This window comes from Medicago sativa, chromosome 7 (genome assembly GCF_051527215.1).
Source record: "Medicago sativa cultivar Bolivia chromosome 7, Bolivia_mono, whole genome shotgun sequence".
Classification (NCBI taxonomy): domain Eukaryota; kingdom Viridiplantae; phylum Streptophyta; class Magnoliopsida; order Fabales; family Fabaceae; genus Medicago; species Medicago sativa.
Window position 1 is genome coordinate 30,586,390 of NC_140755.1, and position 22,701 is coordinate 30,609,090.

Sequence of the window (22,701 nt, forward strand, 5' to 3'; positions counted from 1 at the left end):
GGGTTCTAAGGTTGAGAGAATGCGCTTACTTCGCAAGAAGTTTGAGAGCAAATGTGTTTGTTGTGAGTGAGTAGTGTGTGAATTGACAAAGTGTTAAAAGTAAAACGATTGCAATTCAAAAGAGACAAACAAACATATCATTAATGACAAAATTGGGGGCGCGTGAAAAGTACTTTCAAAGCTAAAATCATCATTGCCCTTTTTAGTTATACACCAATACATACAGGCCACGTAAGAAGTTCACAGAGTAACTACCAAGTTAGTGGGCCAGAAGTTGCTTTTTAAAAGGTAACTCCCAACGTTTCCACTAATTCAACTATTCAGAAGCAACAAATCCAGCTTCTGGACTTCAGATGCTGACGTCATCATCAGAAGCAAGTTTTCCTCAGAACCTCAATAAAGAGCTTCTGATGGACTACTGCTTCTGAACTAACTTCAGAACCTAAAAACCTATTCAGGAGCAAGCAAACATCTAATCAGACACGTAGTGCATGTTCAAATTTTTCTTTATAAAATCAAATCTTTCAACAGTTAAAGGCTTAGTAAATATATCAGCCCATTGATTTTCAGTATCAATGAATTGTATATCTAAAATTCCTTTTTGAACATAATCTCTGATAAAATGGTGTTTGATTTCAATGTGCTTAGCTCTTGAATGCAAAATTGGATTTTTAGACAAACAAATAGCAACAGTATTATCACAATAAATGGGAATACTGTTAGCAGTTATCTGATAATCTTCCAACTGATGTTTCATCCAAAGTAGTTGTGTACAACAACTTGCAGCCGAAATGTATTCTGCTTCTGCTGTAGACATAGCAATAGTTGTTTGTCTTTTGCTAGCCCAGGATATAAGATTATCACCCAGAAATTGACAATTGCCACTGGTTGACTTTCTTTCAATCCTATCACCAGCATAATCAGCATCACAGAATCCAATTAGCTTATAATCTAAGGATTTCATATAAAGGAGTCCAAGATTAGTTGTTCCTTTCAAATACCTGAAGATTCTCTTGACAGCAGTCATATGAGATTCTCTAGGATCTGATTGGAATCTTGCACACAAGCATACACTGAATAAAATATCTGGCCTAGATGCAGTAAGGTATAACAAAGAACCAATCATACCTCTATACAGCTTCTGATCTACTTTAGCTCCTTCATCTTCTTTGCTCAAGGTGCACGTAGGGTGCATTGGAGTGTTCATCACTTTACAATCTTCAAGTTTGAACTTCTTCAGAAGCTCCTTTGTGTACTTTGATTGATGAACATAGACTCCATCTTTGCATTGATTGATTTGAATGCCAAGGAAGAACTTCAGCTCTCCCATCATGCTCATTTCAAATTCATCCTGCATTAACTCAGAGAATTCCTTGCGAAGAGATGCATTAGTAGAACCAAATATTATATCATCAACATATATTTGCACAACAAGAATATCTTTCCCAAGGGTCCTTCTGAAGAGTGTAGTATCAACCTGTCCTCTTTTAAAATCATTCTTGATTAAGAAATTACTTAGTCTATCATACCAAGCTCTGGGAGCTTGTTTCAAGCCATATAGTGATTTCTTCAGTTTAAAAACATGGTCAGGATATTTAATATCCTCAAATCCAGGAGGTTGCTTGACATACACTTCTTCTTCTATGACACCATTTAGAAATGCACTCTTGACATCCATTTGATATAATATTATGCCATGATTAACTGCATAGGAAATAAGTAACCTGATTGCTTCCAATCTAGCAACTGGAGCAAACGTTTCAGTGTAATCAATGCCTTCTTGTTGACTATACCCTTGTGCAACAAGCCTGGCTTTGTTTCTTGTTACTTCACCTTGCTCATTCAGCTTGTTTCTGAATACCCATTTTGTTCCAATAATGTTCTTGTGCTGAGGTTTGGGTACCAGATCCCACACATCATTTCTTTGAAATTGATTCAACTCTTCTTGCATAGCTAGGATCCATCCATCATCTGAAAGTGCTTCATCAACTGTTGTAGGTTCAATCATTGAGATTAGTCCAATCATTGACTCTACTTGTCTGAAATGTGATCTAGTTCTTCTTGGACTATCTTTGTTTCCAATGATTAGCTCCTCAGGATGTGAAGACTTGTGTTTGAATGTGTTTCTGGGAGGATCTTCTTGATGTGAGCCATCTTGTGCTTCATCAGAAGCAGCTTCATCCTGCGCTTCTGATGTGGGTTCAGCTTCTGGACTATCTTCAGATTCAGCTATCTGATCAGGTTCTGGAGTAACTTCAGGAACCTGTATCTCTGCAAAACTTTCATCTTGCTTTGAAGTTTTATCTTCAAGCTCCTTGTCATCAAATTTAACGTGCATAGATTCTTCAACACAGAGTGTTTCTGAATTATACACTCTGTATGCCTTTGACCTTTCAGAGTAACCTAAAAAGATTCCTCTTTGGGCCTTGGCATCAAATTTCTTTAGGTAGAGCTTGTTGTTCAGAATGTAACATGTACATCCAAATTGATGAAAGTAAGAGATATTGGGTTTTCTTCCTTTAAAGAGTTCATATGCTGTTTTCTCCAAAATAGGTCTGATATAGATTCTGTTTTGAACATAGCATGCTGTATTCACTGCTTCTGCCCAAAAATGTTTTGGTAAATTGTTTTCATGAATCATGGTTCTGGCCATTTCTTGTAAAGTTCTATTCTTTCTCTCTACAACCCCATTTTGTTGTGGTGTTCTAGGAGAAGAGAATTCATGGAAAATTCCATGTTTTTCACAAAAAGCTTCAAATGGCTCATTTTCAAATTCTCCACCATGATCACTTCTGACTTTCAAAATTTTTGATTCTTTTTCAGATTGAATTTGAGTGCAGAAGCTACTGAATACATCACACGCAACATCTTTACTCTTTATGAATTTCACCCAAGTCCATCTGTTGTAATCATCAACAATGACAAATCCATATTTACTTCCATATAAGGATGCAGTACTCACTGGTCCAAATAAATCAATATGGAGTAATTCTAAAGGTCTTGAGGTTGAAACAATGTCTTTGGTTTTAAAAGATGATTTCACAATTTTCCCTCTCTGACATGCACCACAGAGTGCATCTGAATGATAGTCAATGTCTGGTAGCCCTTTCACAAGTTGTAACTTACTAAGCTTAGAGATTAACCTCCAGTTAGCATGTCCCAACCTTCTGTGCCACATCCATTTCTTATCATTCACTGATAGTAGGCAAAACACCTTCTGATCAGCCAGTTCAGAAAAATTGATTTTATAGACATTGTCAACTCTCTTTCCTTTGAACACAATGGATTTGTCTTCCTTGTTGATTACTGTACAGTTGGGTTTTTCAAGAAGCACATCATAACCATTATCACAGAATTGACTAATGCTCAAAAGGTTATGTTCAAGACCATCTACCAACCATACATTATTAATTGAGGTAGAGGAATTACCAATAGTTCCTGTACCTATGATCTTGCCTGACTGGTTGCCTCCAAATTTCACATTTCCTCCCTCTTTCATTGTTAGGCTGAGGAACATGGACTTGTCTCCTGTCATGTGTCTTGAGCAACCGCTGTCTAGGTACCATGATCTTTGCTTTGGCACTGCTCTTAGACATACCTGCATCATTGACATTTTTAGATTTAGGTACCCATTGTTCTATGGGTCCTGGAAGGTTAGTACTTAAGGCTTTACTCTTCACTTCTTGTACCTTGTGCTGTGAGTTGGGTTGCTTCTGATTAACCATCACCTTAGGTTTTGGTACTTCAGAAGCAGTAACTGTCTTCTTCTGAAACTTAGACTTCAGAACCCCAGATTTTGGTTTCACCAGACTCTGAGGAATAGGTTCTGATCTTTTCAGGATCCTAACCTTTGAAGTCTTGGAATCAGATTTGATCATAGCCTTTGACTTAGAGTTCTTTGGCTTTGAAGTAATCTTAGCCTTAGAACTAGAAGCTTCAGGTTCTGATTGAACAACAGTTTCCAACTCAGCCCCTTCTGGTACAAAGAAGGTTTTCAGTCCTTCCTTGATGCATTCACAACAAGATTTTAGATTGGTTTTCTCAAGTTTCACTTCTGGAAAACCAATTCCTCTGCCATTGTTCTTGTAAATGCTATAAATCATAGAAGCTACTCTGCTTCTGTCAATGCCAGATATAATAAAATCTTCAAGAGCAATTTCATGGTTACTTAAAGATTTTTCATTACACTTTTCTTGTAGCTTCTGACATAAGAACCTGTGCTGATCTTCATATGTTTTACACATGAAGTCAAAGCCCCTAAGTCCTTGTTCAGAAGCTTTCAGATCCAATAGAGTTGATTTTTGCTGTTGTACCAACTCAGCATATTTTTCTTTTAAATCCTTCAACTCATTGGTTCTTACTTCAAAATGTGTAAGAAGTTCTTTAAGTGACTCAACAAGTTCATCTCTGGGAATTTTGGAATATACCTCGTTTTCATCTTCTGAGTCTGAATCTGATCCAGCTTCTGAAGTTACTGTTGCTACCAACCCAACAGCTACCTTTGCATCTTCATCAGCTTCCTCTTTATCAGATCCAGATTCACTACCCAAATCATCCCAGGTTGCCATTAAACTCTGCTTAATCTGCTTCTTGAATTTGCTTGGTTTGAATGTAGACCTCTTTGACTTGTCCTTTGACTTTTCTCTTTGAAGATCAGGGCATTCAGCAATGAAGTGTCCCGGCTTCTTACAGTTGAAGCATCCCTTCTGATCTTCTTTCTTTGAGCTTCTGGAGTTACCCCTTCTGGAGAGAAACTTTCTATTCTTCTTGGCCAGATATTGAAGTCTGTTTGAGAGCATGGCCATTTCAGCAGCATCTGGTTCAGAATCTGAACTTGACTGTTCTTCCTCTTCAGATTCAACCACTTTGAGAGCTTTTGATGACTTGCCTTTGGATGGAAGAGCTATTGATTTACTCTTCTTAGTAGACTCATGTTCATTAAGACTTAACTCATGAACTTTGAGAGAACTAACAAGATCTTCGACACTTAAAGTGTTTAAATCTTTAGCTTCCTCAATGGCAGTCACCTTCGGTCTCCATCTGGCAGGTAAGCTTCTGAGTATCTTGCTTACATGATCAGAAGCAACATAGCTCTTCTTAAGAATCTGTAGCCCAGAAACTAAGGTTTGAAACCTTGAGTACATCTCCTCAATAGTTTCATCATCCTTCATCTTGAATAACTCGTACTGATGTACAAGCAGGAGAGCCTGTGCTTCTTTGACCTTCTTGCTCCCTTCATAGTTTGAACAGAGAGAAGCAAACATAGCTTTAGCAGTGGATTTGTCACTCATCTTCATGTATTCTGCTTTGGGTATGGCAGTGACAAGGGCTCCTCTGATAATATGATGCTTCTTGTAGAGTTTCCTCAGTTCTGGAGTATGTTTCTTTCTATCCACAGCAGCTCCTTCTTCATCAAGGACTAAATCACCAACACCATCTTCCAGAATATCCCATAATTCTTCATCTAGGCTCATGATGTAACTGTAAAAGTTGGTCTTCCACCAAGAGAACTCTTCTGCATCTCCATTGAATTTTGGAATCTTTCCAACAATGGATTTCTTACTATCACTATAATCATGTGAGACATGTTTATAGCTAGTATCACCAGAACCAGTAGGAGGAGGAGTAGACATGTTTTTCTCAGATCTTTGACTGTTGCACGGTTAAGTGTTACACAACAGACCAAGGCTCTAGATACCAATTGAAGGTGAGAAAAACACAAGAAGGGGGGGTTGAATTGTGTTTTGAAAAATTCTTCGTTTCTCCTAAAAACTGAACACACTGATCAGAAGCTAAGTGAGACAGCTTCTGAAGTGATAATCAGAATCTAAATGCAGCGGAATAAAACAGAGAGAGAGAAGAAGAACGACACAAAGCAATTATACTGGTTCCTTCCACAAACCGGAAGTAGTCCAGTCCCCCTTGCACTTCCAAGGAGATTTCACTAAGAGTAATATCTGATTACAATTGCTCAAGCACACAAGCAAGAGACTTCCTTTGCTCAAGCACACAAGCTAGAGACTTCCTTTGCTCAAGAACACAATCAAGAGACTTCCTGCTCAAGCACAACTGCAAGAGACTTCCTAACTAAACAAAATTACACAGAAAATTGTTTAAGGTTGAACACTTGATATACAATCAGAGGTGCTCACAATACAAATCAGATACAGACTCAATGGACTTAAGAATTTCTAAGATATGACTTTGAGACACAGAAATTCTAAGTGAATGCAGAACAATTTCAGCAGAGGTTTGGCACTTGTAAAAATGTTATGAGTCTTTCGTTCAGCGTTCTTGCATTACCAAATCTCTAGGTCTTCACTCCTTTATATAGAGGTGTGAAAGAGACGTTGTGAAATTGCCAGCACCCAAAGAGTCGTTGTTGAAGCTTGATCTTTCACCTTTGATCTTTTGCCTGATTTGGTTGTTGTCCTATGAAGAACTAATTTGAAATCCATTCCTTATCCAAAGGAACATCTATGCAGGCGAAGCCGTATTCTGGAGCTGTTTTCTTGTCTTGTAGCGTGGACACAAAACAGAGTAGTGGAGAACGTGGTTGTACAATTCGTACAAATGTCAACGCTTTCGTCCAAATTGCAAGCACATGCCTTCAAACACCTTTGAAATGACCGTTGCAAAATTCCACTAATCCTTTGTAGCATTTTCGAATCCAATAGACAGCTTTTGCAGTGATAATTCTTCAATTCTTGAATCTTTGCAAATCCAGTTGATATTCAGCTTCTGGTGAAATAGCTTCTGATGAGGCAGCTTCTGATGATGCAGCTTCTGATGAAGCAACTTCTGCAGCTTCTGATGGTGCAGCTTCTTCAGCTTCTGATGATGTGGCTTCTGGACCTCTTGTCTTCAGAAGCACTATTCTTCAGGAGCGGCTTTACTTCAGGAGCGTTATTTCTTCAGGAGCAGCTTGACTTCAGGAGCGCTTTGCCTTCAGAATCATCTAAGCTTCATTTTCTTTTGCTCTTTATTTGCTCATTCAGAACCAATCAATGATGTAATTTTTTTTTAACTGTGGTCCTGTACACTTGAACAAATATTAGCTAGTCCAATTTACAATTTTTAATACCTTGTTATCATCAAAACTTTCTAAGGTTCATTGTTAAACACATTTTGTTCCAACAGACTCCATTCTGACATCTACAACTTAAGCTATGATCAAAATACTACACATGGGTCAACACAGACAGCACGGACCGTGTGTTTTCAGTTATTCATTTTTCTTGCTTTTCTTCAACTTCTTTGCTCCTACCTAAGCCAAATGCTCTCATTTCTTTGTTACTTGTCCTGAAAATAAAATTCAAGTATTTGTAGTAAAATAGCTCTAAACTAAGATTAAATCTAACAATACTTGATTGAATTTGAATGCTAAAAACACGACAAATTATGATTTATCAATCTGCTACTTCATCCTAATTCCTGATCCTAGGATCGGTTCTTAACTCACGATCTTGAGATCAGTTCATAACTTTTTATCACAGTGAACGGTTCGCAACTCCTGATGGAGGCATTTGGGGCATTGAGGTACATATGAGCGAGCAATTGAAGGTGCTTAAAGAACAATTTTCTAAAAAAATTAGCGTTTGTGACTGAAGATGGCTTGGTACCATTTTCAATGCACATAATGTGGTGTGGCACTTTATATTCGATCGAAGTTAAAGTTTGAATTTGTTGCTCCTGACTGTGAAGATCATCTATGTTTTCTATGCAAAAGTGTAATATTAAATTAAATGCTTAATTGCATGTTAATTCATTATGTTTATTTTAGTTTTTATGTTGGTCTCTTATGTTTTAAATTAGTCCCTTACGTTTTAAAAGTTTTAAGTTGATTCAAAACGTTATTCACGTTGAAATAAGTTAGTCTCGTCGGCGACATGATATTGAGTTTAATAAAACAAAACAAAATTAAAAAATGTTTTAAAACTGATTTTCTAAATAAGTTAAATTTCATCACTCATATTGTCAACCCGGATTTTTAAACGTTAAGTGACGGAAGAGACTAACTTAATTTTAATATAAGTAACATTTTGAACCAACTTGAAACTTTTAAAACATAAAAGACCAACTTAAAATTTTTAAAATATAAGGGACCAACTTAAAACCTAAAATAAATATAAGGGACAAAATGCGGTTAATAACTTCATAACAATAGTTTTGTTTGCAATGCTTAAACCGTTAATTTCTAGCGGATATATAACTTGTAATCTATAAACTCATAGAATTTGACAAATTTATAATAGCCTTTTCTTCTATAACTATACATATTTTTTTATATACTATTAATAGTGTTGTTTGAGCTTACATCATTATACCATATATGTTCTTTTTCATTTTTATCCTCGTTATTTTAAATTCGAAAAGTTTATTTATTTATTTTTTGTTGAAAAGTTTTAAATTAACTAAATTTATTTTCATGTCATCTTATTAAACATTTTAAGTTTCACGTACTATTTTATCTGCTATCAAAGAACTTATATACTCCCTCCGTTTCAAAATGAGTGTCGTTTTAGGTGTTTACACACATATTAAGAAATGCAATGATTAAGAGAAAGAGAATGGTTATTTTACCAAATTATCCTTATTAACTATTGGTTAGTTTTAAAAGTAATACTTTGGAAGTAGTGTGCAGAGTATTAATTGGAGGGTACAATTGAAAAGAAAAAATTATTATTGCATTGGAAACTGAAAGCGACACTCATTTTGAAACAAATTTTTTTGGCTAAAGCGACACTCATTTTGAAACGGAGGGAGTAGTATTTGTTATCACTAAATGAGTATTAAAATATGGGAAATTTTGAAAATTTATGTAGCCAATGCATCGGATAGTATTTGTTATCACTAAAGTGAGTATTAAAATATGGGAAATTTTGAAAATTTATGCAGCCAATGCATCGGAAATTGAAATATTTAACTTTTTTATATAATAATTTCTTCTTTTAGAATCTCTAAAAAATGTCTGAGAATACTCGTTAAGAAGACCCTTAAAATATTAACAAGGAATAAGTCCATGATAGTCTTTGATGGGTGTGCATGGATCACTATACCAAACTGAACCAACTTTATGGTTCAGTTAAGATGTTTCAGTAAAAATCATTTATTTTGTCAAATCATTTCAATCCAGTTTAGAATCAGTTTACAATATAAACTTATTTATTTATTGAATCAGTTCTAAAATTGGGTTTTGCTTGAACCGGTTCTAAAACCAGTGTTTATTTAAACCAAATTTTTCAAAATCGATAATTAGTGAATTGTGTTAAAAATGGTTTTAAAATTAGCCTTTTCAATAACTTATTTTGAAACATGTTTTTTAGAGTAAAACCAGGATTATAAATCTAAATATATTGGAGAATATGAATTCTTTCACCGTAACATTTTCTTTATTGTTTGTGTCCATCTAAAGAAACCACGTTACCATGAGATAACTAGAATGAGATGTGCAATCTCATTATTACCATGTCCTCAATAAATTAGTAGATTTGAAGCTAAACATTAAACTCTAATAGATGTATTAAATGCATATAGTTTCTTTTTCGTGAGCATGCCTCAGTTGATAGGGTTATTGCGATATGCATAGCTCAGGGGTTTGAACCCATGCGTGATTCTCCATTTATTCACCTTTTAAGGTGAAATTCTGATCATTGAGCTACTCGATAAAAAAAAAAAAGGTATATGGCCTTAAACAAACTAAGAATATGGTTTGATTATAACAACTTTTGAACAATAGTTGCCCTCAATCCTTGTTCTTGTTGATCCTGCTCAACACCATCAAACTAGAACGCAGGGATAAACTGCTCAACACAATCAATCCAGACATCAAGGATAAAACCAGCAAAAATATATTAAAAGCACAGAATTAACAATTCTCAGCTGTGACTATTCAATTTTCTTATTAAACAAACATGTTTCACAATATATAAAGCCATAAGTTAATTAAATCACAATATATAAAGCCATAAGTTAATTAAACAATGGCATTGGATCATTGACCAGAAAGAAAGAGTAATATGTTTCGCAACGTATAAAGTTGGAAGCATGATATACTTATTGGCTTGGGAATTTAGGCGTGTACAATAGAAATGCAAGTTAAATTTCCAACTGCTTTTGTGAATTTTATACTACTAAATCAAAAAATCACTTTCACAAGGTTCATCCTTGATTAGTCTCAAGCTTGAAATTCAAACTCGCTGCAATCAATGCGAGATCTAAACGGGATGAAGAAACAAACGATATCAAAAATTTGAACAAAAAAGAAAAGTTACCAAAGGAATAGAACCGATTCCGCGTTGGTTAAAGAAGAATTGGCGCCAAACAATGAAGAAAATTTACAATTTTCAGTGTTCAAAGTGTTGACTTTCAAGTGGACTGAGTCAGAAATAGTAACTGGATTTTAGAAATGGTAACCTAGTGTTAATGCACACCCCTTTTGATGTTTGCATTTCAGAATTAAAATTTATTCTACAATAGATGTTTTCAAATTCAAAATGTAGTTGAGGGCTTTGCATTATTCAAAGGTAATAATTATTACATTGTTGAAATAAGGAAACCTTTGTACATCTAGATGGTTATTTATCAGACACTGTTGTCTGAAGCATTGTTGAGGTATGAAATTACAAGATCAGCTGCTTTGCAACCCGAGGCAATCGCTCTACCAACTGAGAGTCCACCTCTGTGGTTACCTACAAAATTTCATTATTCATTAGTGGCAGAAATATTTAAAATTTAATGTTTCGTATATATGCTCACATCACATTTCGTGAAATCTTATGCTAATATGAAGACTGTTGTGTGTTAAGATATGTGTGGTTAATGAATATAACAAGGTGTCACAACTCATTAATCATCCACCGAACATAGTTAACCATAATTTTGAACGTCAATGCTCACAAGTTTTTAAGTGTATATTTGAACAAACTGTGGTTAAAGAATACATAGATATTTAAACACCAAAAAATCATGTACATTTTAACACAATTTGGATGGTTAATGGAGATATATGTATATTTCAGCACTTAAAATTTGTGGTTAATGATATTCAAAGTTATAGTAATAGATGATTGATAAGTTGGACACTATTATATTTATTAACTATTCAGTGAACGTAACTAATCACATATTTGAACTGTGAACCGTTCAAATTTATGTCAAAATTTGATATCAAATTTTTGTGTCAAAATATCAATTCTCTTGTATAAAAAAGAGGTCTTCGTTGAAACTTTAGCATTCACAACATTACACAAGGGGCCTCATGCCCTCATCTGACTTCAAGTGGCTCCACCCACTCATGTTAACTTAGACGGGGCCGCCGGTACACTTGCGAATCCAAGCAAAGTTTGATTTAAAGAGTAGGCTGCTTAATTGTTACTAGTTAGCTTATTATCGTAACATGATTAATCATTTATCTACCTAGAAACGCTAGAAACACATCATTTGACACTCTCTAGCACTCTATTATCGGTTGAAATTCATGTGAGTCCCACTAATTTATGTATATCCTATTCATAAGTGGTAGGACCCATATTCAAAATAGCGGGACCCATGAGAATTTGAACTAATAATAGAGAACACTGAAAAGTGAGTGAGTTGTTAACACTCTTCTTTATCTGCCCTATTCGTATTTGAAGCATTGCCATAAGAACTTTACCAGCATAGAAAAATCCAGGGAGATCTTTTTCCATCTTGTCAATTGCTTCAAGAACTGACCCATAGTTATGACCATATAAAGGAAAACCTTTACTCCAGAAAAAATGGCTGCAATTGTAGTGTATAATTAGAAAAATAGTAGAGAAAATATTGAAAATAAATTGATGACATACTTGACGAATGTGGGCTCCCCCTCTGCTCCCAATAGCTTTCTCAGGTCAGAAGTTACAATTTTCTTAAGCTCGTCACTGGAGTAAGTAAATGAGAAAATTAGTAACGAAAATGTAATCAAGAAAAGAAAACAAAATGACAAGCCAACAAGAGTGTCTATTGTCACTCCATTGTGTCCATTGCCATTCCTATTTAATCAACTTCTGTATAATTTATTTAAACTATTAGTTTGATTTCTTAGATAAAAATTAGTTGGATGAGAGTGACAATTGACAGGCATGGGATTGCAATGGATGCATATATGGTTGTGCAAAGTATATGATTACAATCAGAATATAATAACAGTATAGGTACGTAACGTTGAAGCTTGAGCAAGTTCCCTGTTTCGTGTTCCCCCTATGAAGGTGGTATAGAGATGCATATCACTGGGTGCTCGATCTGGAAACATCATAGAAGAAAAAAGTGTACCTGTTGTGCAAAATAAGTCAGAAGTTATTTCAGGAATAGTTTGACCTATTTTAGTTTTCTTGAGCCACAGAGGCTTATGGAAGCATTACCAAGGGTTTTAAAACCATTTTGTTGCTCTTTTGAAGGAACAAGAACTCCAAAACCCTCCAGTGGTCTCTTTACATTCTCCTTTTTAAAGGTGGTTATTAAGACTGAGAGTGGTAAATAGGTCACCTGCAATAGGTGTTAATGCTGTTGTTAAACCAAGAAATAGGTTATAGCTTGTTATCATGATCCTTAGCCCTTACTGATAGATGTTGTTCTGACTCGAGCTTTTAAGTTCATATAAATATTTTACTAAGTTATAGATTTTATTATGATCCTTACCAAGCGAACAGTGATGGTGCAAGAAAAGCATGAGATGCCATTTTGAAAATGTAATCAAATAAATTTAGAAGTAAATCAATTGAAATCTAGGTCAAATTGAAATATTGTATACCTCGGGAAGAAAATTAAGTGGGAAGGGGGTTCCTTTTTTCGAGATCTTGATGTCTCTGACGTTACCAAGAGGAGCCTGTGTCATAAAAGGTCCCAAGTCTGAAGTTATAAACAGTAAGAATGTGTCTCTGTTTGAAAATAAGAACTTCAGAAACCAAGTCAAATAAAGCCTCATAACGTGCTTCGTGAAAAAAATGTAGCAGAACAATGCGATATTTGTTTTTATTTTTCATGCTTGAATAATGCTCGATAAGAATCAGTGAAGCTTTTAGAAACCTATGCATATTACAAAATGCAGCAATAAAACTTCGACCCATGTCTCCCATCCACAGACATTCATGGTTAAACTCTCGAGTTAACTCTTAATCACTTGTGAGTTTACAATCCTAGGTCACAAAAACCAGTTAGCTCCCATGTAAACTCTCTTTCGGTAAACTCATACATTGTCGTGTAATCTCTGATAAAATTTGAAAACTGAATTTTACTGGGAGTTGAGCAATTCTACATTAGTTTGGCCTTAAAGTGTACATTTTTTTTGTCAACGTTGTATGGCATCTGGTTTTAATTATATGTGCTGCAACCTTAAAACATAAACTTACACTTTCAGTATTACTTATGTTTTGATTAATTTAGCTAATACATAAAGCATGTGTTCGACAAAAAATTGTATCACGATTAGGTCAAATTATGCCGTGTTGTTCTGGGGCAACTATTATGCCTTGAGATGGCTTGGTTGTTTCTCTATAATTTCTTATACTTTTTCACAATTTCTGTTCGGTCTTATAAAGTTTACCTATTTAAAAGTTACTAATCTAAGTGTGCTTTTTTATTTAATTTTAAACAAGCCATGATTTTTGTCTTCAAAACTTCTAATAAATATTTATCTATTTAAAAATATTTATGCTTTATTATGGAATGGAACTTTTGAAGTATTGTTCTTTTAATGGTATTATATTAGGCATGTGACATAAATATAGATGATTTAATATTAGGTAAACTCTTACAAGTTTACAGAGACTGTTGAGAGTTGACCTGGACTCTCGAGTTTGACAACATTAGGTTCTATTATAGATTTAACATATTTCTAGACAAGATTCCTGCAAATTTCTTTTTTAATTAATTTTTGAGAAGTGCAAAGTAACATTAGCATCGGTCTGTAAGACTAGCAAGCAACTGTCAAAGATGCATTCACATATATAGCACTATCAGGTAATAATATACAATTATATTAAAAATTCCCAGTTCAAAACTTCTCACACAACAAAATAAAAAAAAAATTCACTTGTCTTGGAGAAACCCATCCTATGGGAAAAAAATACATTCGACGATTTGAATTTTGATCTGACTTTTTTGTTTCTGTCTAACAAGCCATTAAGAGAGTATGCTATTACAAATCAGGTATTTCCCTGAATCTGTTCTCACTTGTTTGTCATATTAACATATTCATACATAATTTGAAGTATTCGGGAAAGAATAAAATGGAAAAAGAAGGGAAACCATACTAACCGTCATAATTACAGCATCAACATCTTGTGTTTTTCGGTTAGAAGCACAGGTAATAGACCAGTTTTGCGATGGGGAACTTCCATCATGACTGTAAGCTAGTGTCAGAACCTTTGCATTTAATTTAATGTCATCTTTGCCGAGCTCTTTGCACAATGTATCAGTCAGTGTCTGTGCTGGATACACAGTTAAACAAATGAGATGAAATATATGTATTAATAAGATGAAAAGAATATTCAAATGGTCAATGGCTATAATCAAGCACAGGACAAGGTTTCCTCAAAGGAGAAATATTTGCACAATGATTCAATACCTGCATCCCACCCTGAAAAGAAAATGAACCACGCTGGTGCTTGTTTTTTCTTGGTACATCTTTAGTTTCTCCAGCTTTGTCCTTTTTTCCAAATACGCTGGATTGCAAAGCCCCTGCTATAATGGAGCCAAACCTGAAACATAGAGGATCCACCACATATTAACCAAGAAAGTAAAGAAAGAAATGATATCTTACATTTCTAGGGAGACTCTGATTGACTCATAATTCATGTGAGTACAAGAGAAGAATGTTCTATAAGCCCAATGGTGAAGAAGGATTTATTTGGTTGGGAAGAGAGAGGTAGGGGGATAAATTCGATAGAGAAGAAACAGGGGGGATAACAGAAAGTAATGTGGCATAAATACACAACTTCGACATAAATATTTCAATCAAAAGAGGTCAGATACAATGATTCGTGCTCACCAGATCCTGCGGCTAAGTACACAACTTTGACATGTCTAATAGTTTTTGATAACTGATTGTTTTAGTTTTATAGATTTAATTCGTATACGCCAGTCAATGTAAAGATTTTTTATAATATTAACCAATCATAATCGTGAGTTCATTAAAAATATTTGATTTCAATCACAACAACTTTTAAAGTCACACATACGATTGGTTGTGATTTATTGACAGGGTATCAAAATCAAACTCTTGTTCTATTCATTGAGATGTAACACACAAATACATCGACTAAAAGTAAAAAGCACAAGGCGCTCCGTAACTACAATTTATTTATATAGATATCAAATGAAAATATGAACTGAAGAAAACTAAGACTAGAAAATTTGAATGCCAGTAGCTAAATTAATTTATAGTACTATGAGAAAGTTGCAAGCAATACCTTTTCTCCAAATTCCATAGCTCTGGGAAAGAATGGCGCATCTGTTTGAAATTTATGAAAGGTAATTCACATTTTATATGACAAATATTCATATTTACAAGTTGTTGCAACTAATTTAATATGAAATATGTAAAAGTATTTAAAACTTAGAGAAGCAACTCACAGTAAGAGATTCAGGGCCTGCAGCACTTGTACCTCCAACAAAAGGATCAATGAGGTAGTCCACGACCTTCAAATAATTGTTAGAAAATAAGTAACAAATAGTAGATGAAAATAATAAATGCTATCGAAAATATATTATGATTTTTGTATTTATTGTGTAGGCATAGAATATCATATTATATCATGTACTAATTGAATAATATCATTCTTTGTCATCATCAGTGGTAGGATTGATCGTTTTGCAGTGAGACCAGTCACTCTGTTTTTCATCTCCATTCGGCCAATTTGTATATATCGTATTGTTTATTTGGTTGAAATTGTTACTCGGAGCTTCATTATGGTGAGACTATGGAAATAACACTCATGATAATGAAGCAGCATTGCATATTGGATCTCGTCTTATTTTCCACGACACGATCAAACATATTGAGATAGACTATCATTTTATCAGGGAGATGATAACATCAGAAGACATCACGAGCTTTGTCAGCTTTAAAGACCAACTAGCAATTGCCTTCACCATATCACTAAGAGGTCCTCCATTCAATTATCTATGTAACAAGCTTGGTGCATATGATTATATGCTCCAACTTGAGGAAATATATTATGATCTTTGTATTTTTGGCATAGACATATCATATTGTAAAATATCATGCAAATAGGAATAATATCTCCTATAACTAATTTGTTTTAGTGTCTTGAGCTGTATAAAATGGACTCCTCTATGTTGTTGAAATACATGGTTTCACAATACTATGTCTCTATTTTCTATCATTCAATAAATAAAAGGCTAGAGAATGTACATAGTGCACTGTAGGTATAGAACATATTAGCCATAAGCAGAAAGGAAAATGGGTGACCTCAAGGTAATGTGACATATACCTCTTTCCCAAAATGGCGTTCGAAGAATCTACTAACACTGTGAGAAACAAAACAGAATGCTAAAGATGTCACTTTTGCGCTATATTAAAATATAGAGTAGTGCTAACAACACTCTCTTTTGAACACTCTTTAATACTCACTCTCTTATTGGTTTAAATCATTGTGAGTCTACACTTTGGAAATAGAACCCACACAAAGTGGTGGGACATACATGGGTTCCATCCAATAAAAGAGTGGGTGGTAGAGAGAGTGTTCAAAAGTGAGTGTTGCTAGCATTGCTCTAAAATATAAATATGCAGAGAGCAAGGTTTTATAAAACTAGGATCCTTTATTGAGGTTTAGCATACCTTTCTTCAGAATTTTCATCAGACACGGCAGATGAGTCACTTCTTTTCCACATAAATGGTTCAAAAATGACCTGAATCTGCAAATTTAGAAAGGTAAGTATGCAAGCTATCTTTCATGACCTAGATAAATGAACAATATTAAGTAGCTATATTTAGAAGAGGTAAGCAACACCATAAACAGAATTAAAAAGAATAAGAAAACATAAGAAAAATAGCATAATAGCAATTATTATTATAAAAAAAAAAAAATGGAATTTGAAGTTTTTCACCATCTTCCTTGAGTGAATCGCATTACAGACTCCTGTGTCTTAGAACTTGGGGTAAGCCTAAGTCAAGTCAAAACCTCAAGAGCTAGCTCGAGGGGAGGGTTGTCTGAGCTCCACAAGTTCTACACAGTTCTTATATCTGATTGTAAGATTTATAGAGTGAGAGAACACAGCCTAAGTGAAACCCTCAAAGTTCTGTTAATTTATCTATATTGTAAAAAGAGGAATTGTTCTGTAGTTCACTCCAATGATCTACCGGGTTCAGTCTGACAGTTACCACAGAAATTGAAGAAAAAAAAGACATTGGCAGATCTACCTTTGGAAAAAGTTATAACGGGAAACAGGAAATGTTATACAATGGATTGCAAAGGAGTGTTTGAGGAGTGTGTGAATGAAAACATGTTTAAGTCACGATAATCAAACAGAAAGAAACCTCAGAGATGTGAGAAAGAAACCTTTGATTGTGCAGAAAGAAGCTTGCTCTTCAGTAGCGCAGCAGGATTTGTGGGTACCTGATTAAATAAGTTACCACATTTAATTTTTTGACACAAATTCTGTAAAATCGGAAAACCAATTTCCGAAGTCCAATTTAAAAATAAAAACGCATTTTAGAAAGACAGAGGTTACTAAAAAGACATACCAGAACTGGTGTCCCATTTTTCACAACATAGCGTTTATGCTGTGACAATGGCTGTAACAAAAAACAAAATATCAATCTTATAAACAGAACAAATATGTAATCCCCAGTAGACCAATCACCAATATTCCTAAAATTCCAATTTCAATAATAAAATCCATATTCTAATTCAATTAAAAGAGCTAAAGTTCTAGCAGCTAAAAACATTTTAAAGCAGTCATCAGGGGAAAATAAATTAAAGAAAATTGCTTTATATTATTGGGAAAACATGCTTACATATTGTTGTTTTTCATGTAGTCCAAGAGCATCAATCAAACCTTTAACCTCTATTTCATTTTCAGTCTGCATAAAGAGGACAAAACATGAAAATTAAGAACTTATTATTTTACTGTATTAGAATCAAGTATCAAATAAAGGGTAAATTTACAAATAAACCCCAAATTCATTTTCAATTTTTATAAATGAAGTTTATTTTGCAATACATTGCCCCCTCGTTTGGGTTGGATTAAAAAAAAATTAAATAGTGTTAGTTTCACATCTCATAGGTCATGTATGAAGCATGTGCCGTCAAAAGTAAAACGATGAGTAGCTTGCAGGATAACATGACTCACTATTAGCCTACCAATGGGATGTCAAAACCTACAAATTTGATTTATATTAACCCAAAATTCAGGAGGGTTGTGTTATGCATTAAATTCAAAAATGGCTGGAAGATTGGATGGGTTACATATAAATTTACCAAAACTAAATTCAACTTGTTAGAAATCCTCCTACTCTAACATAAAAGATGCTCATGAAAATAGAGTCCACATGAATATTAACATTACTGATTGAAAAATCCATGGATTTGTGACAAATCTACACTCTGAACTGAATTATTCAACATTTACTTACATATACTGTAAATCTAAAGAGCTGTGTACACTTGTACTAGTAAACTTACCATTGTATTAGCTCCCTCGTCCCAAACTAGCCCATCTCGAGAAACAGTTCTTAGCCTCCCTCCAGCTCTTCCTTCAGCTTCAAATACAGTTACATCTAGACCATGTAATTTCAATTTGTAAGCCGCAGCAAGCCCACTTGACACCAGAAAACAAAGTTAGACAGTGCCAATGTCATGAATATTATCAAATACATCAATGGTAATAACGTAGATTAGAGCATACATACAATCATATTAATTCAGCCAAATAGCATTCATGAAATACAATAGAGCATACAAACTGATGAGCTGGCGAGGTGTCTATTGTTTGTCCAATAAAAGTATAAAACAGAAGGAAGAAAAGGGATTGGTACTAAGAATAGGAATTCTGTTATAGAGGAAGGGGGCTGCCAAGAGGGGGTTGGGTTGAAGATACTAAGAATAGGGAAGGAAACGTTAATACACTCAGTTACGAACTCTACTGCACCAACACTTCTAATTGAAGATGTGTCTGGTGTTTGACACCAACACATGCGATTACATTCAATTATGTCTTTTTCTCAAATTACTGCTGGTGTTGGCATGTCATTGTTACGAGGTATACCATTTATCACTAGTTGAATTTAACAGTCCATATCACATTCCAATTGCAAACAATCATCTTTTTCAGCCAAATAGCAATTATGAAACAACGTGAAATCACATTTCATCATTCCTTGTAAGTAAATTTTTCATCCACAATCTGCCACACAATGCAATCAGTTCCCTCGCACATACTTTAATTCGTTATAATATATGATATTCAAAACCCTCACAGAACTTGAAGGATAAGACCTCATGTTAAGGGCGTGTTTGGAATCACTATGAGTTTGACGATTGTCTTCACCTTGTAGCTTATTAGTTTTCTGCTTTTGATTTTCATTTAAGCTTTCCATAAACTCTGTTTACTTGTTACAGTTACGAGCTCTGTAGCACCAACACTTCTAATTGAAGGTGTGTCCGGTGTCCGACACCAACACATGCAATTACATTCAATTACGTCATTTTCTTAAATTACTGCGGCTAGCCATAATTCAGCCAAATTTTTTATTTATAACACTAAAAATTATTAAAAGTAAAATAAAAAAGAGGTAAATTAAAGAGATGAAAAGTTAAACAACAACCGTACCTTACACCAGCACCAACAACAGCAACTCTTTTAACAGATCCTGCAGAGCCATTAAAGAATTATCATACATTATCTAAGTCAACTAAATATGAACCTAGACACAATTTTTCTTCATTTTAGTTATGAAGAGATTGATAATTGTTATAATGAGAATAAATTGAAGAAATGTGAATGAACTGTGAGAGAGAGGAAAGAAGTTACTTGGATTATCATCTTTTGCAGAGGAGGCCATTTCTGACTCAGCTTCCGTCGTCCAGTATGGTTTAGCTTACGCGCGGGGGTTTTGACGTTTCACCAATGCTCAGAGATTCATAGTCTAGTGCGTACTCTTTGAAATCAAAACATTTTTTTTTATTTTATTAATTTTTTTTTTTTTTGAGAGGATTATTTTATTAATTTGTTAAAAGGAGTTTTTTTAAAAAATTTTGGAAAATTGTTAAAAGGAGTTTTATTTATTTATTAGTCATTTGTTTCTGTCCCATTGAATTAATTGAATCATGATTCAAATGTCTTATTGATTGAGTTTTGCTAAAAATTATGGTCATATTCGACTTGAGAGATTAATTTTTACAATTGTTTGCAAAAGATAATCATTCAATTCTTATAAAAAAAATTGGAAACCTCGAAAAATAATTGTGTGTGTGACTAAGTTTTAAGTGTCCCTTCTTTAAGTAGTTAGATTAAGTTGTTTGAGTTATGTCTCTAGTAGTTTTTGTGTATGTACCTTTCTCCTTTAATCATGTCTATCATGATTTTTGAATTAATTTATTTTGAGTAAAAACTTTTGAACCTTCATTCCACAAGTTTCAAAAGAGAGTAACCTTGTGGGGGATTTTCTCATAGGATCAAGGTTGAGGCAAATTGAAGGAAGATTATAGACATTGAAAGAATTTTGATGGAGAATGCTTATGGGATGTTTGAAGACTCGGAGATTTTAAGACCTTGGAGTTCCAATTTCAAGAGAGCTTGATGATTGGCCAAATTAAAGTTTTACTTTTTGTTGAAAGCTTTAGATATAGAGGAATTAGTAGCTCAAGAAATCATTGTAATGAACTTTGTAAATTTACATCATCATAGTGGAAGATTACAACAAACTTTGGTGGATTTATTCAATGAGGGAGGATTGACCTCATAGCGAGGACGATTGGATGAACCTCTATAAATCGTGGTGTCATATCTCTCCTTTCTTATATCTTTAATTCCTTTCAAATTGAATCATATTGGAAATGTTGAATTAAGTTTATATTCTTTGTTAAATTGATTGATCATTAATTTAATTAATCTTGATTTGAAGAAATAGTTTAGGTAAACTTTGTTTATCAATCAATTGATAAAGTTTGCAATAACTTTTAATATCAATATCAATATCTTGATTCAATAAATTGTCGACTTTCATAAGTCGCGAATTATAGTTTAAAGTTAGGTTTGATTTAAGTTTGTTTAAGTTTTTGCAATTATTGTGTTAATGTTGGTTGTTACAAGAGATTTAATTGCGAACATCTTGCTCAAAATTGGATCAATTTTCTTATTAAATTTGATATGTCCGGTAGCGATCAGATAGAGGCAACGATCTCATGCGGTGTTTCGATACAGTGGTAGAGTAGTCTTCACAGCGGAGCGAAAGGTGCATGTGAGCATGTTAGCACTCTAACGCCCAAGTCAATGAGCGAAATGAGGTTGAATGTGTCTAAGTGTGTATGTAAATGAATCGTGTCTTGAGGGTGACACTGAGTCACCCTTATATAGGCGAGAGAGGCGCTAACGACTTCCGTAATATGCGGCGCTTCATCAGGGAATCGTTGGAGGCCACGTGTACAGTGTAGGAAAGGTGAGGGCGTGTTCTAGGACGGTGATTCACACCGAAACTAACATGCTCTCTCAGAACATTGTGCTTCATTCTGAGGAGTTAATCCACGTAGCTTTATAGGATTGAGCGTTCTAGCGGACCCATAACAAAATTGTTAGATTTTGGATTCCATCTTTTAACAATTGCAAATTCATTAGTCATAACCGTTTTACAAACGATTTTCTAAAAACCTTTTTGGAACAAACTATGTGTTGGTAGTGGAAGACAATCGAATATTTGAATTTTTTAAAAATAATTTCTTCATCAAAAAAAGAATTTTAATTTTTTTTTTAGTTAAAATAACATAAATAATGAGATGGGCATGTTTATCTTGTCCATTCAAAAATTACAATATTTAAAATCTAGGATTCAAACTATAAGACTTATTTGATCTTTTAAAATGTTAGAATTTTAATTTTTAAAAAAATTCTGAATTTGTCCTTGTGAGTTTAACTCAATTGATAGGAATGCATAATATATGCAAGGTCTGAAGTTCGAACCACAAACACCACAACAACAAAAAAATCTGAATTTTAATTATGATTACACGCATTAAGGGAATATTCAAATATTCCAAACCATCATAAATAATGAGAAAAAAGGAGAAAAATGGGTTTTTCTTTTTTTTTTTTTTTTTGGTACAGAAAAATGGGTTTTATGTGCAACATCATTTATGTTAGTGGGAAAAACCAGTGCAAGTGTCGTCAATGACTATGTCATAAGTACCAATTTTATCAGTAACGGTTTCATTGTCAACATCAACATGTAAGGCAAACTCAATTTGAGCTTGCACAGACCAAAACTAAACATCAGTGCAAATGTCACATGTGCAAGTGGTACCAGCTAAATTGTTCGTTATTACTTTGCAAATATCTTGGGGGACAACAATATAAGATTCAACACAAGATCAGATTATATAAGTAATTTTTGTAATTATTTTGCTTTCGTATCTCAAATTGAACCTAAATCAAACAAAAAAATTATTTTTGATGAACATTGACTTTTAGTCATGAAAGAAGAACTAAATCAATTTAAAAAAA

At 34.0% G+C, this 22,701-nt stretch overlaps 1 protein-coding gene across 1 annotated transcript; it reads right to left on the bottom strand.

Annotated features, from left to right (window-relative positions):
• Positions 1-10,378: 10,378 nt before the first annotated feature.
• On the bottom strand, positions 10,379-20,137 carry HEMG2 (Flavin containing amine oxidoreductase family). The gene is made up of 18 exons (XM_085722763.1): positions 20,017-20,137; positions 19,816-19,855; positions 18,669-18,804; positions 18,002-18,067; positions 17,729-17,779; positions 17,544-17,600; positions 16,823-16,899; positions 16,476-16,512; positions 15,595-15,660; positions 15,432-15,472; positions 14,588-14,720; positions 14,278-14,445; positions 12,773-12,847; positions 12,384-12,507; positions 12,186-12,294; positions 11,829-11,903; positions 11,657-11,763; positions 10,379-10,691 (listed from the first exon to the last, which is right to left on the bottom strand). The coding sequence occupies exons 1-18, from the start codon at positions 20,045-20,047 to the stop codon at positions 10,585-10,587; spliced, it is 1,500 nt and encodes a 499-aa protein (XP_085578889.1). The 5' UTR covers positions 20,048-20,137; the 3' UTR covers positions 10,379-10,584.
• Positions 20,138-22,701: the final 2,564 nt, after the last annotated feature.

Excerpts from the sequence above, each read along its gene's own strand:
- HEMG2 (XM_085722763.1), bottom strand. The coding sequence starts at position 20,047 with ATGGCCTCCTCTGCAAAAGATGATAATCCAA. Across the intron at positions 16,900-17,543 it reads TTCTTTCTGCACAATCAAAG|ATTCAGGTCATTTTTGAACC; the intron begins GTTTCTTTCTCA and ends CTAAATTTGCAG. Across the intron at positions 16,513-16,822 it reads GATGAAAATTCTGAAGAAAG|TGTTAGTAGATTCTTCGAAC; the intron begins GTATGCTAAACC and ends TGTTTCTCACAG.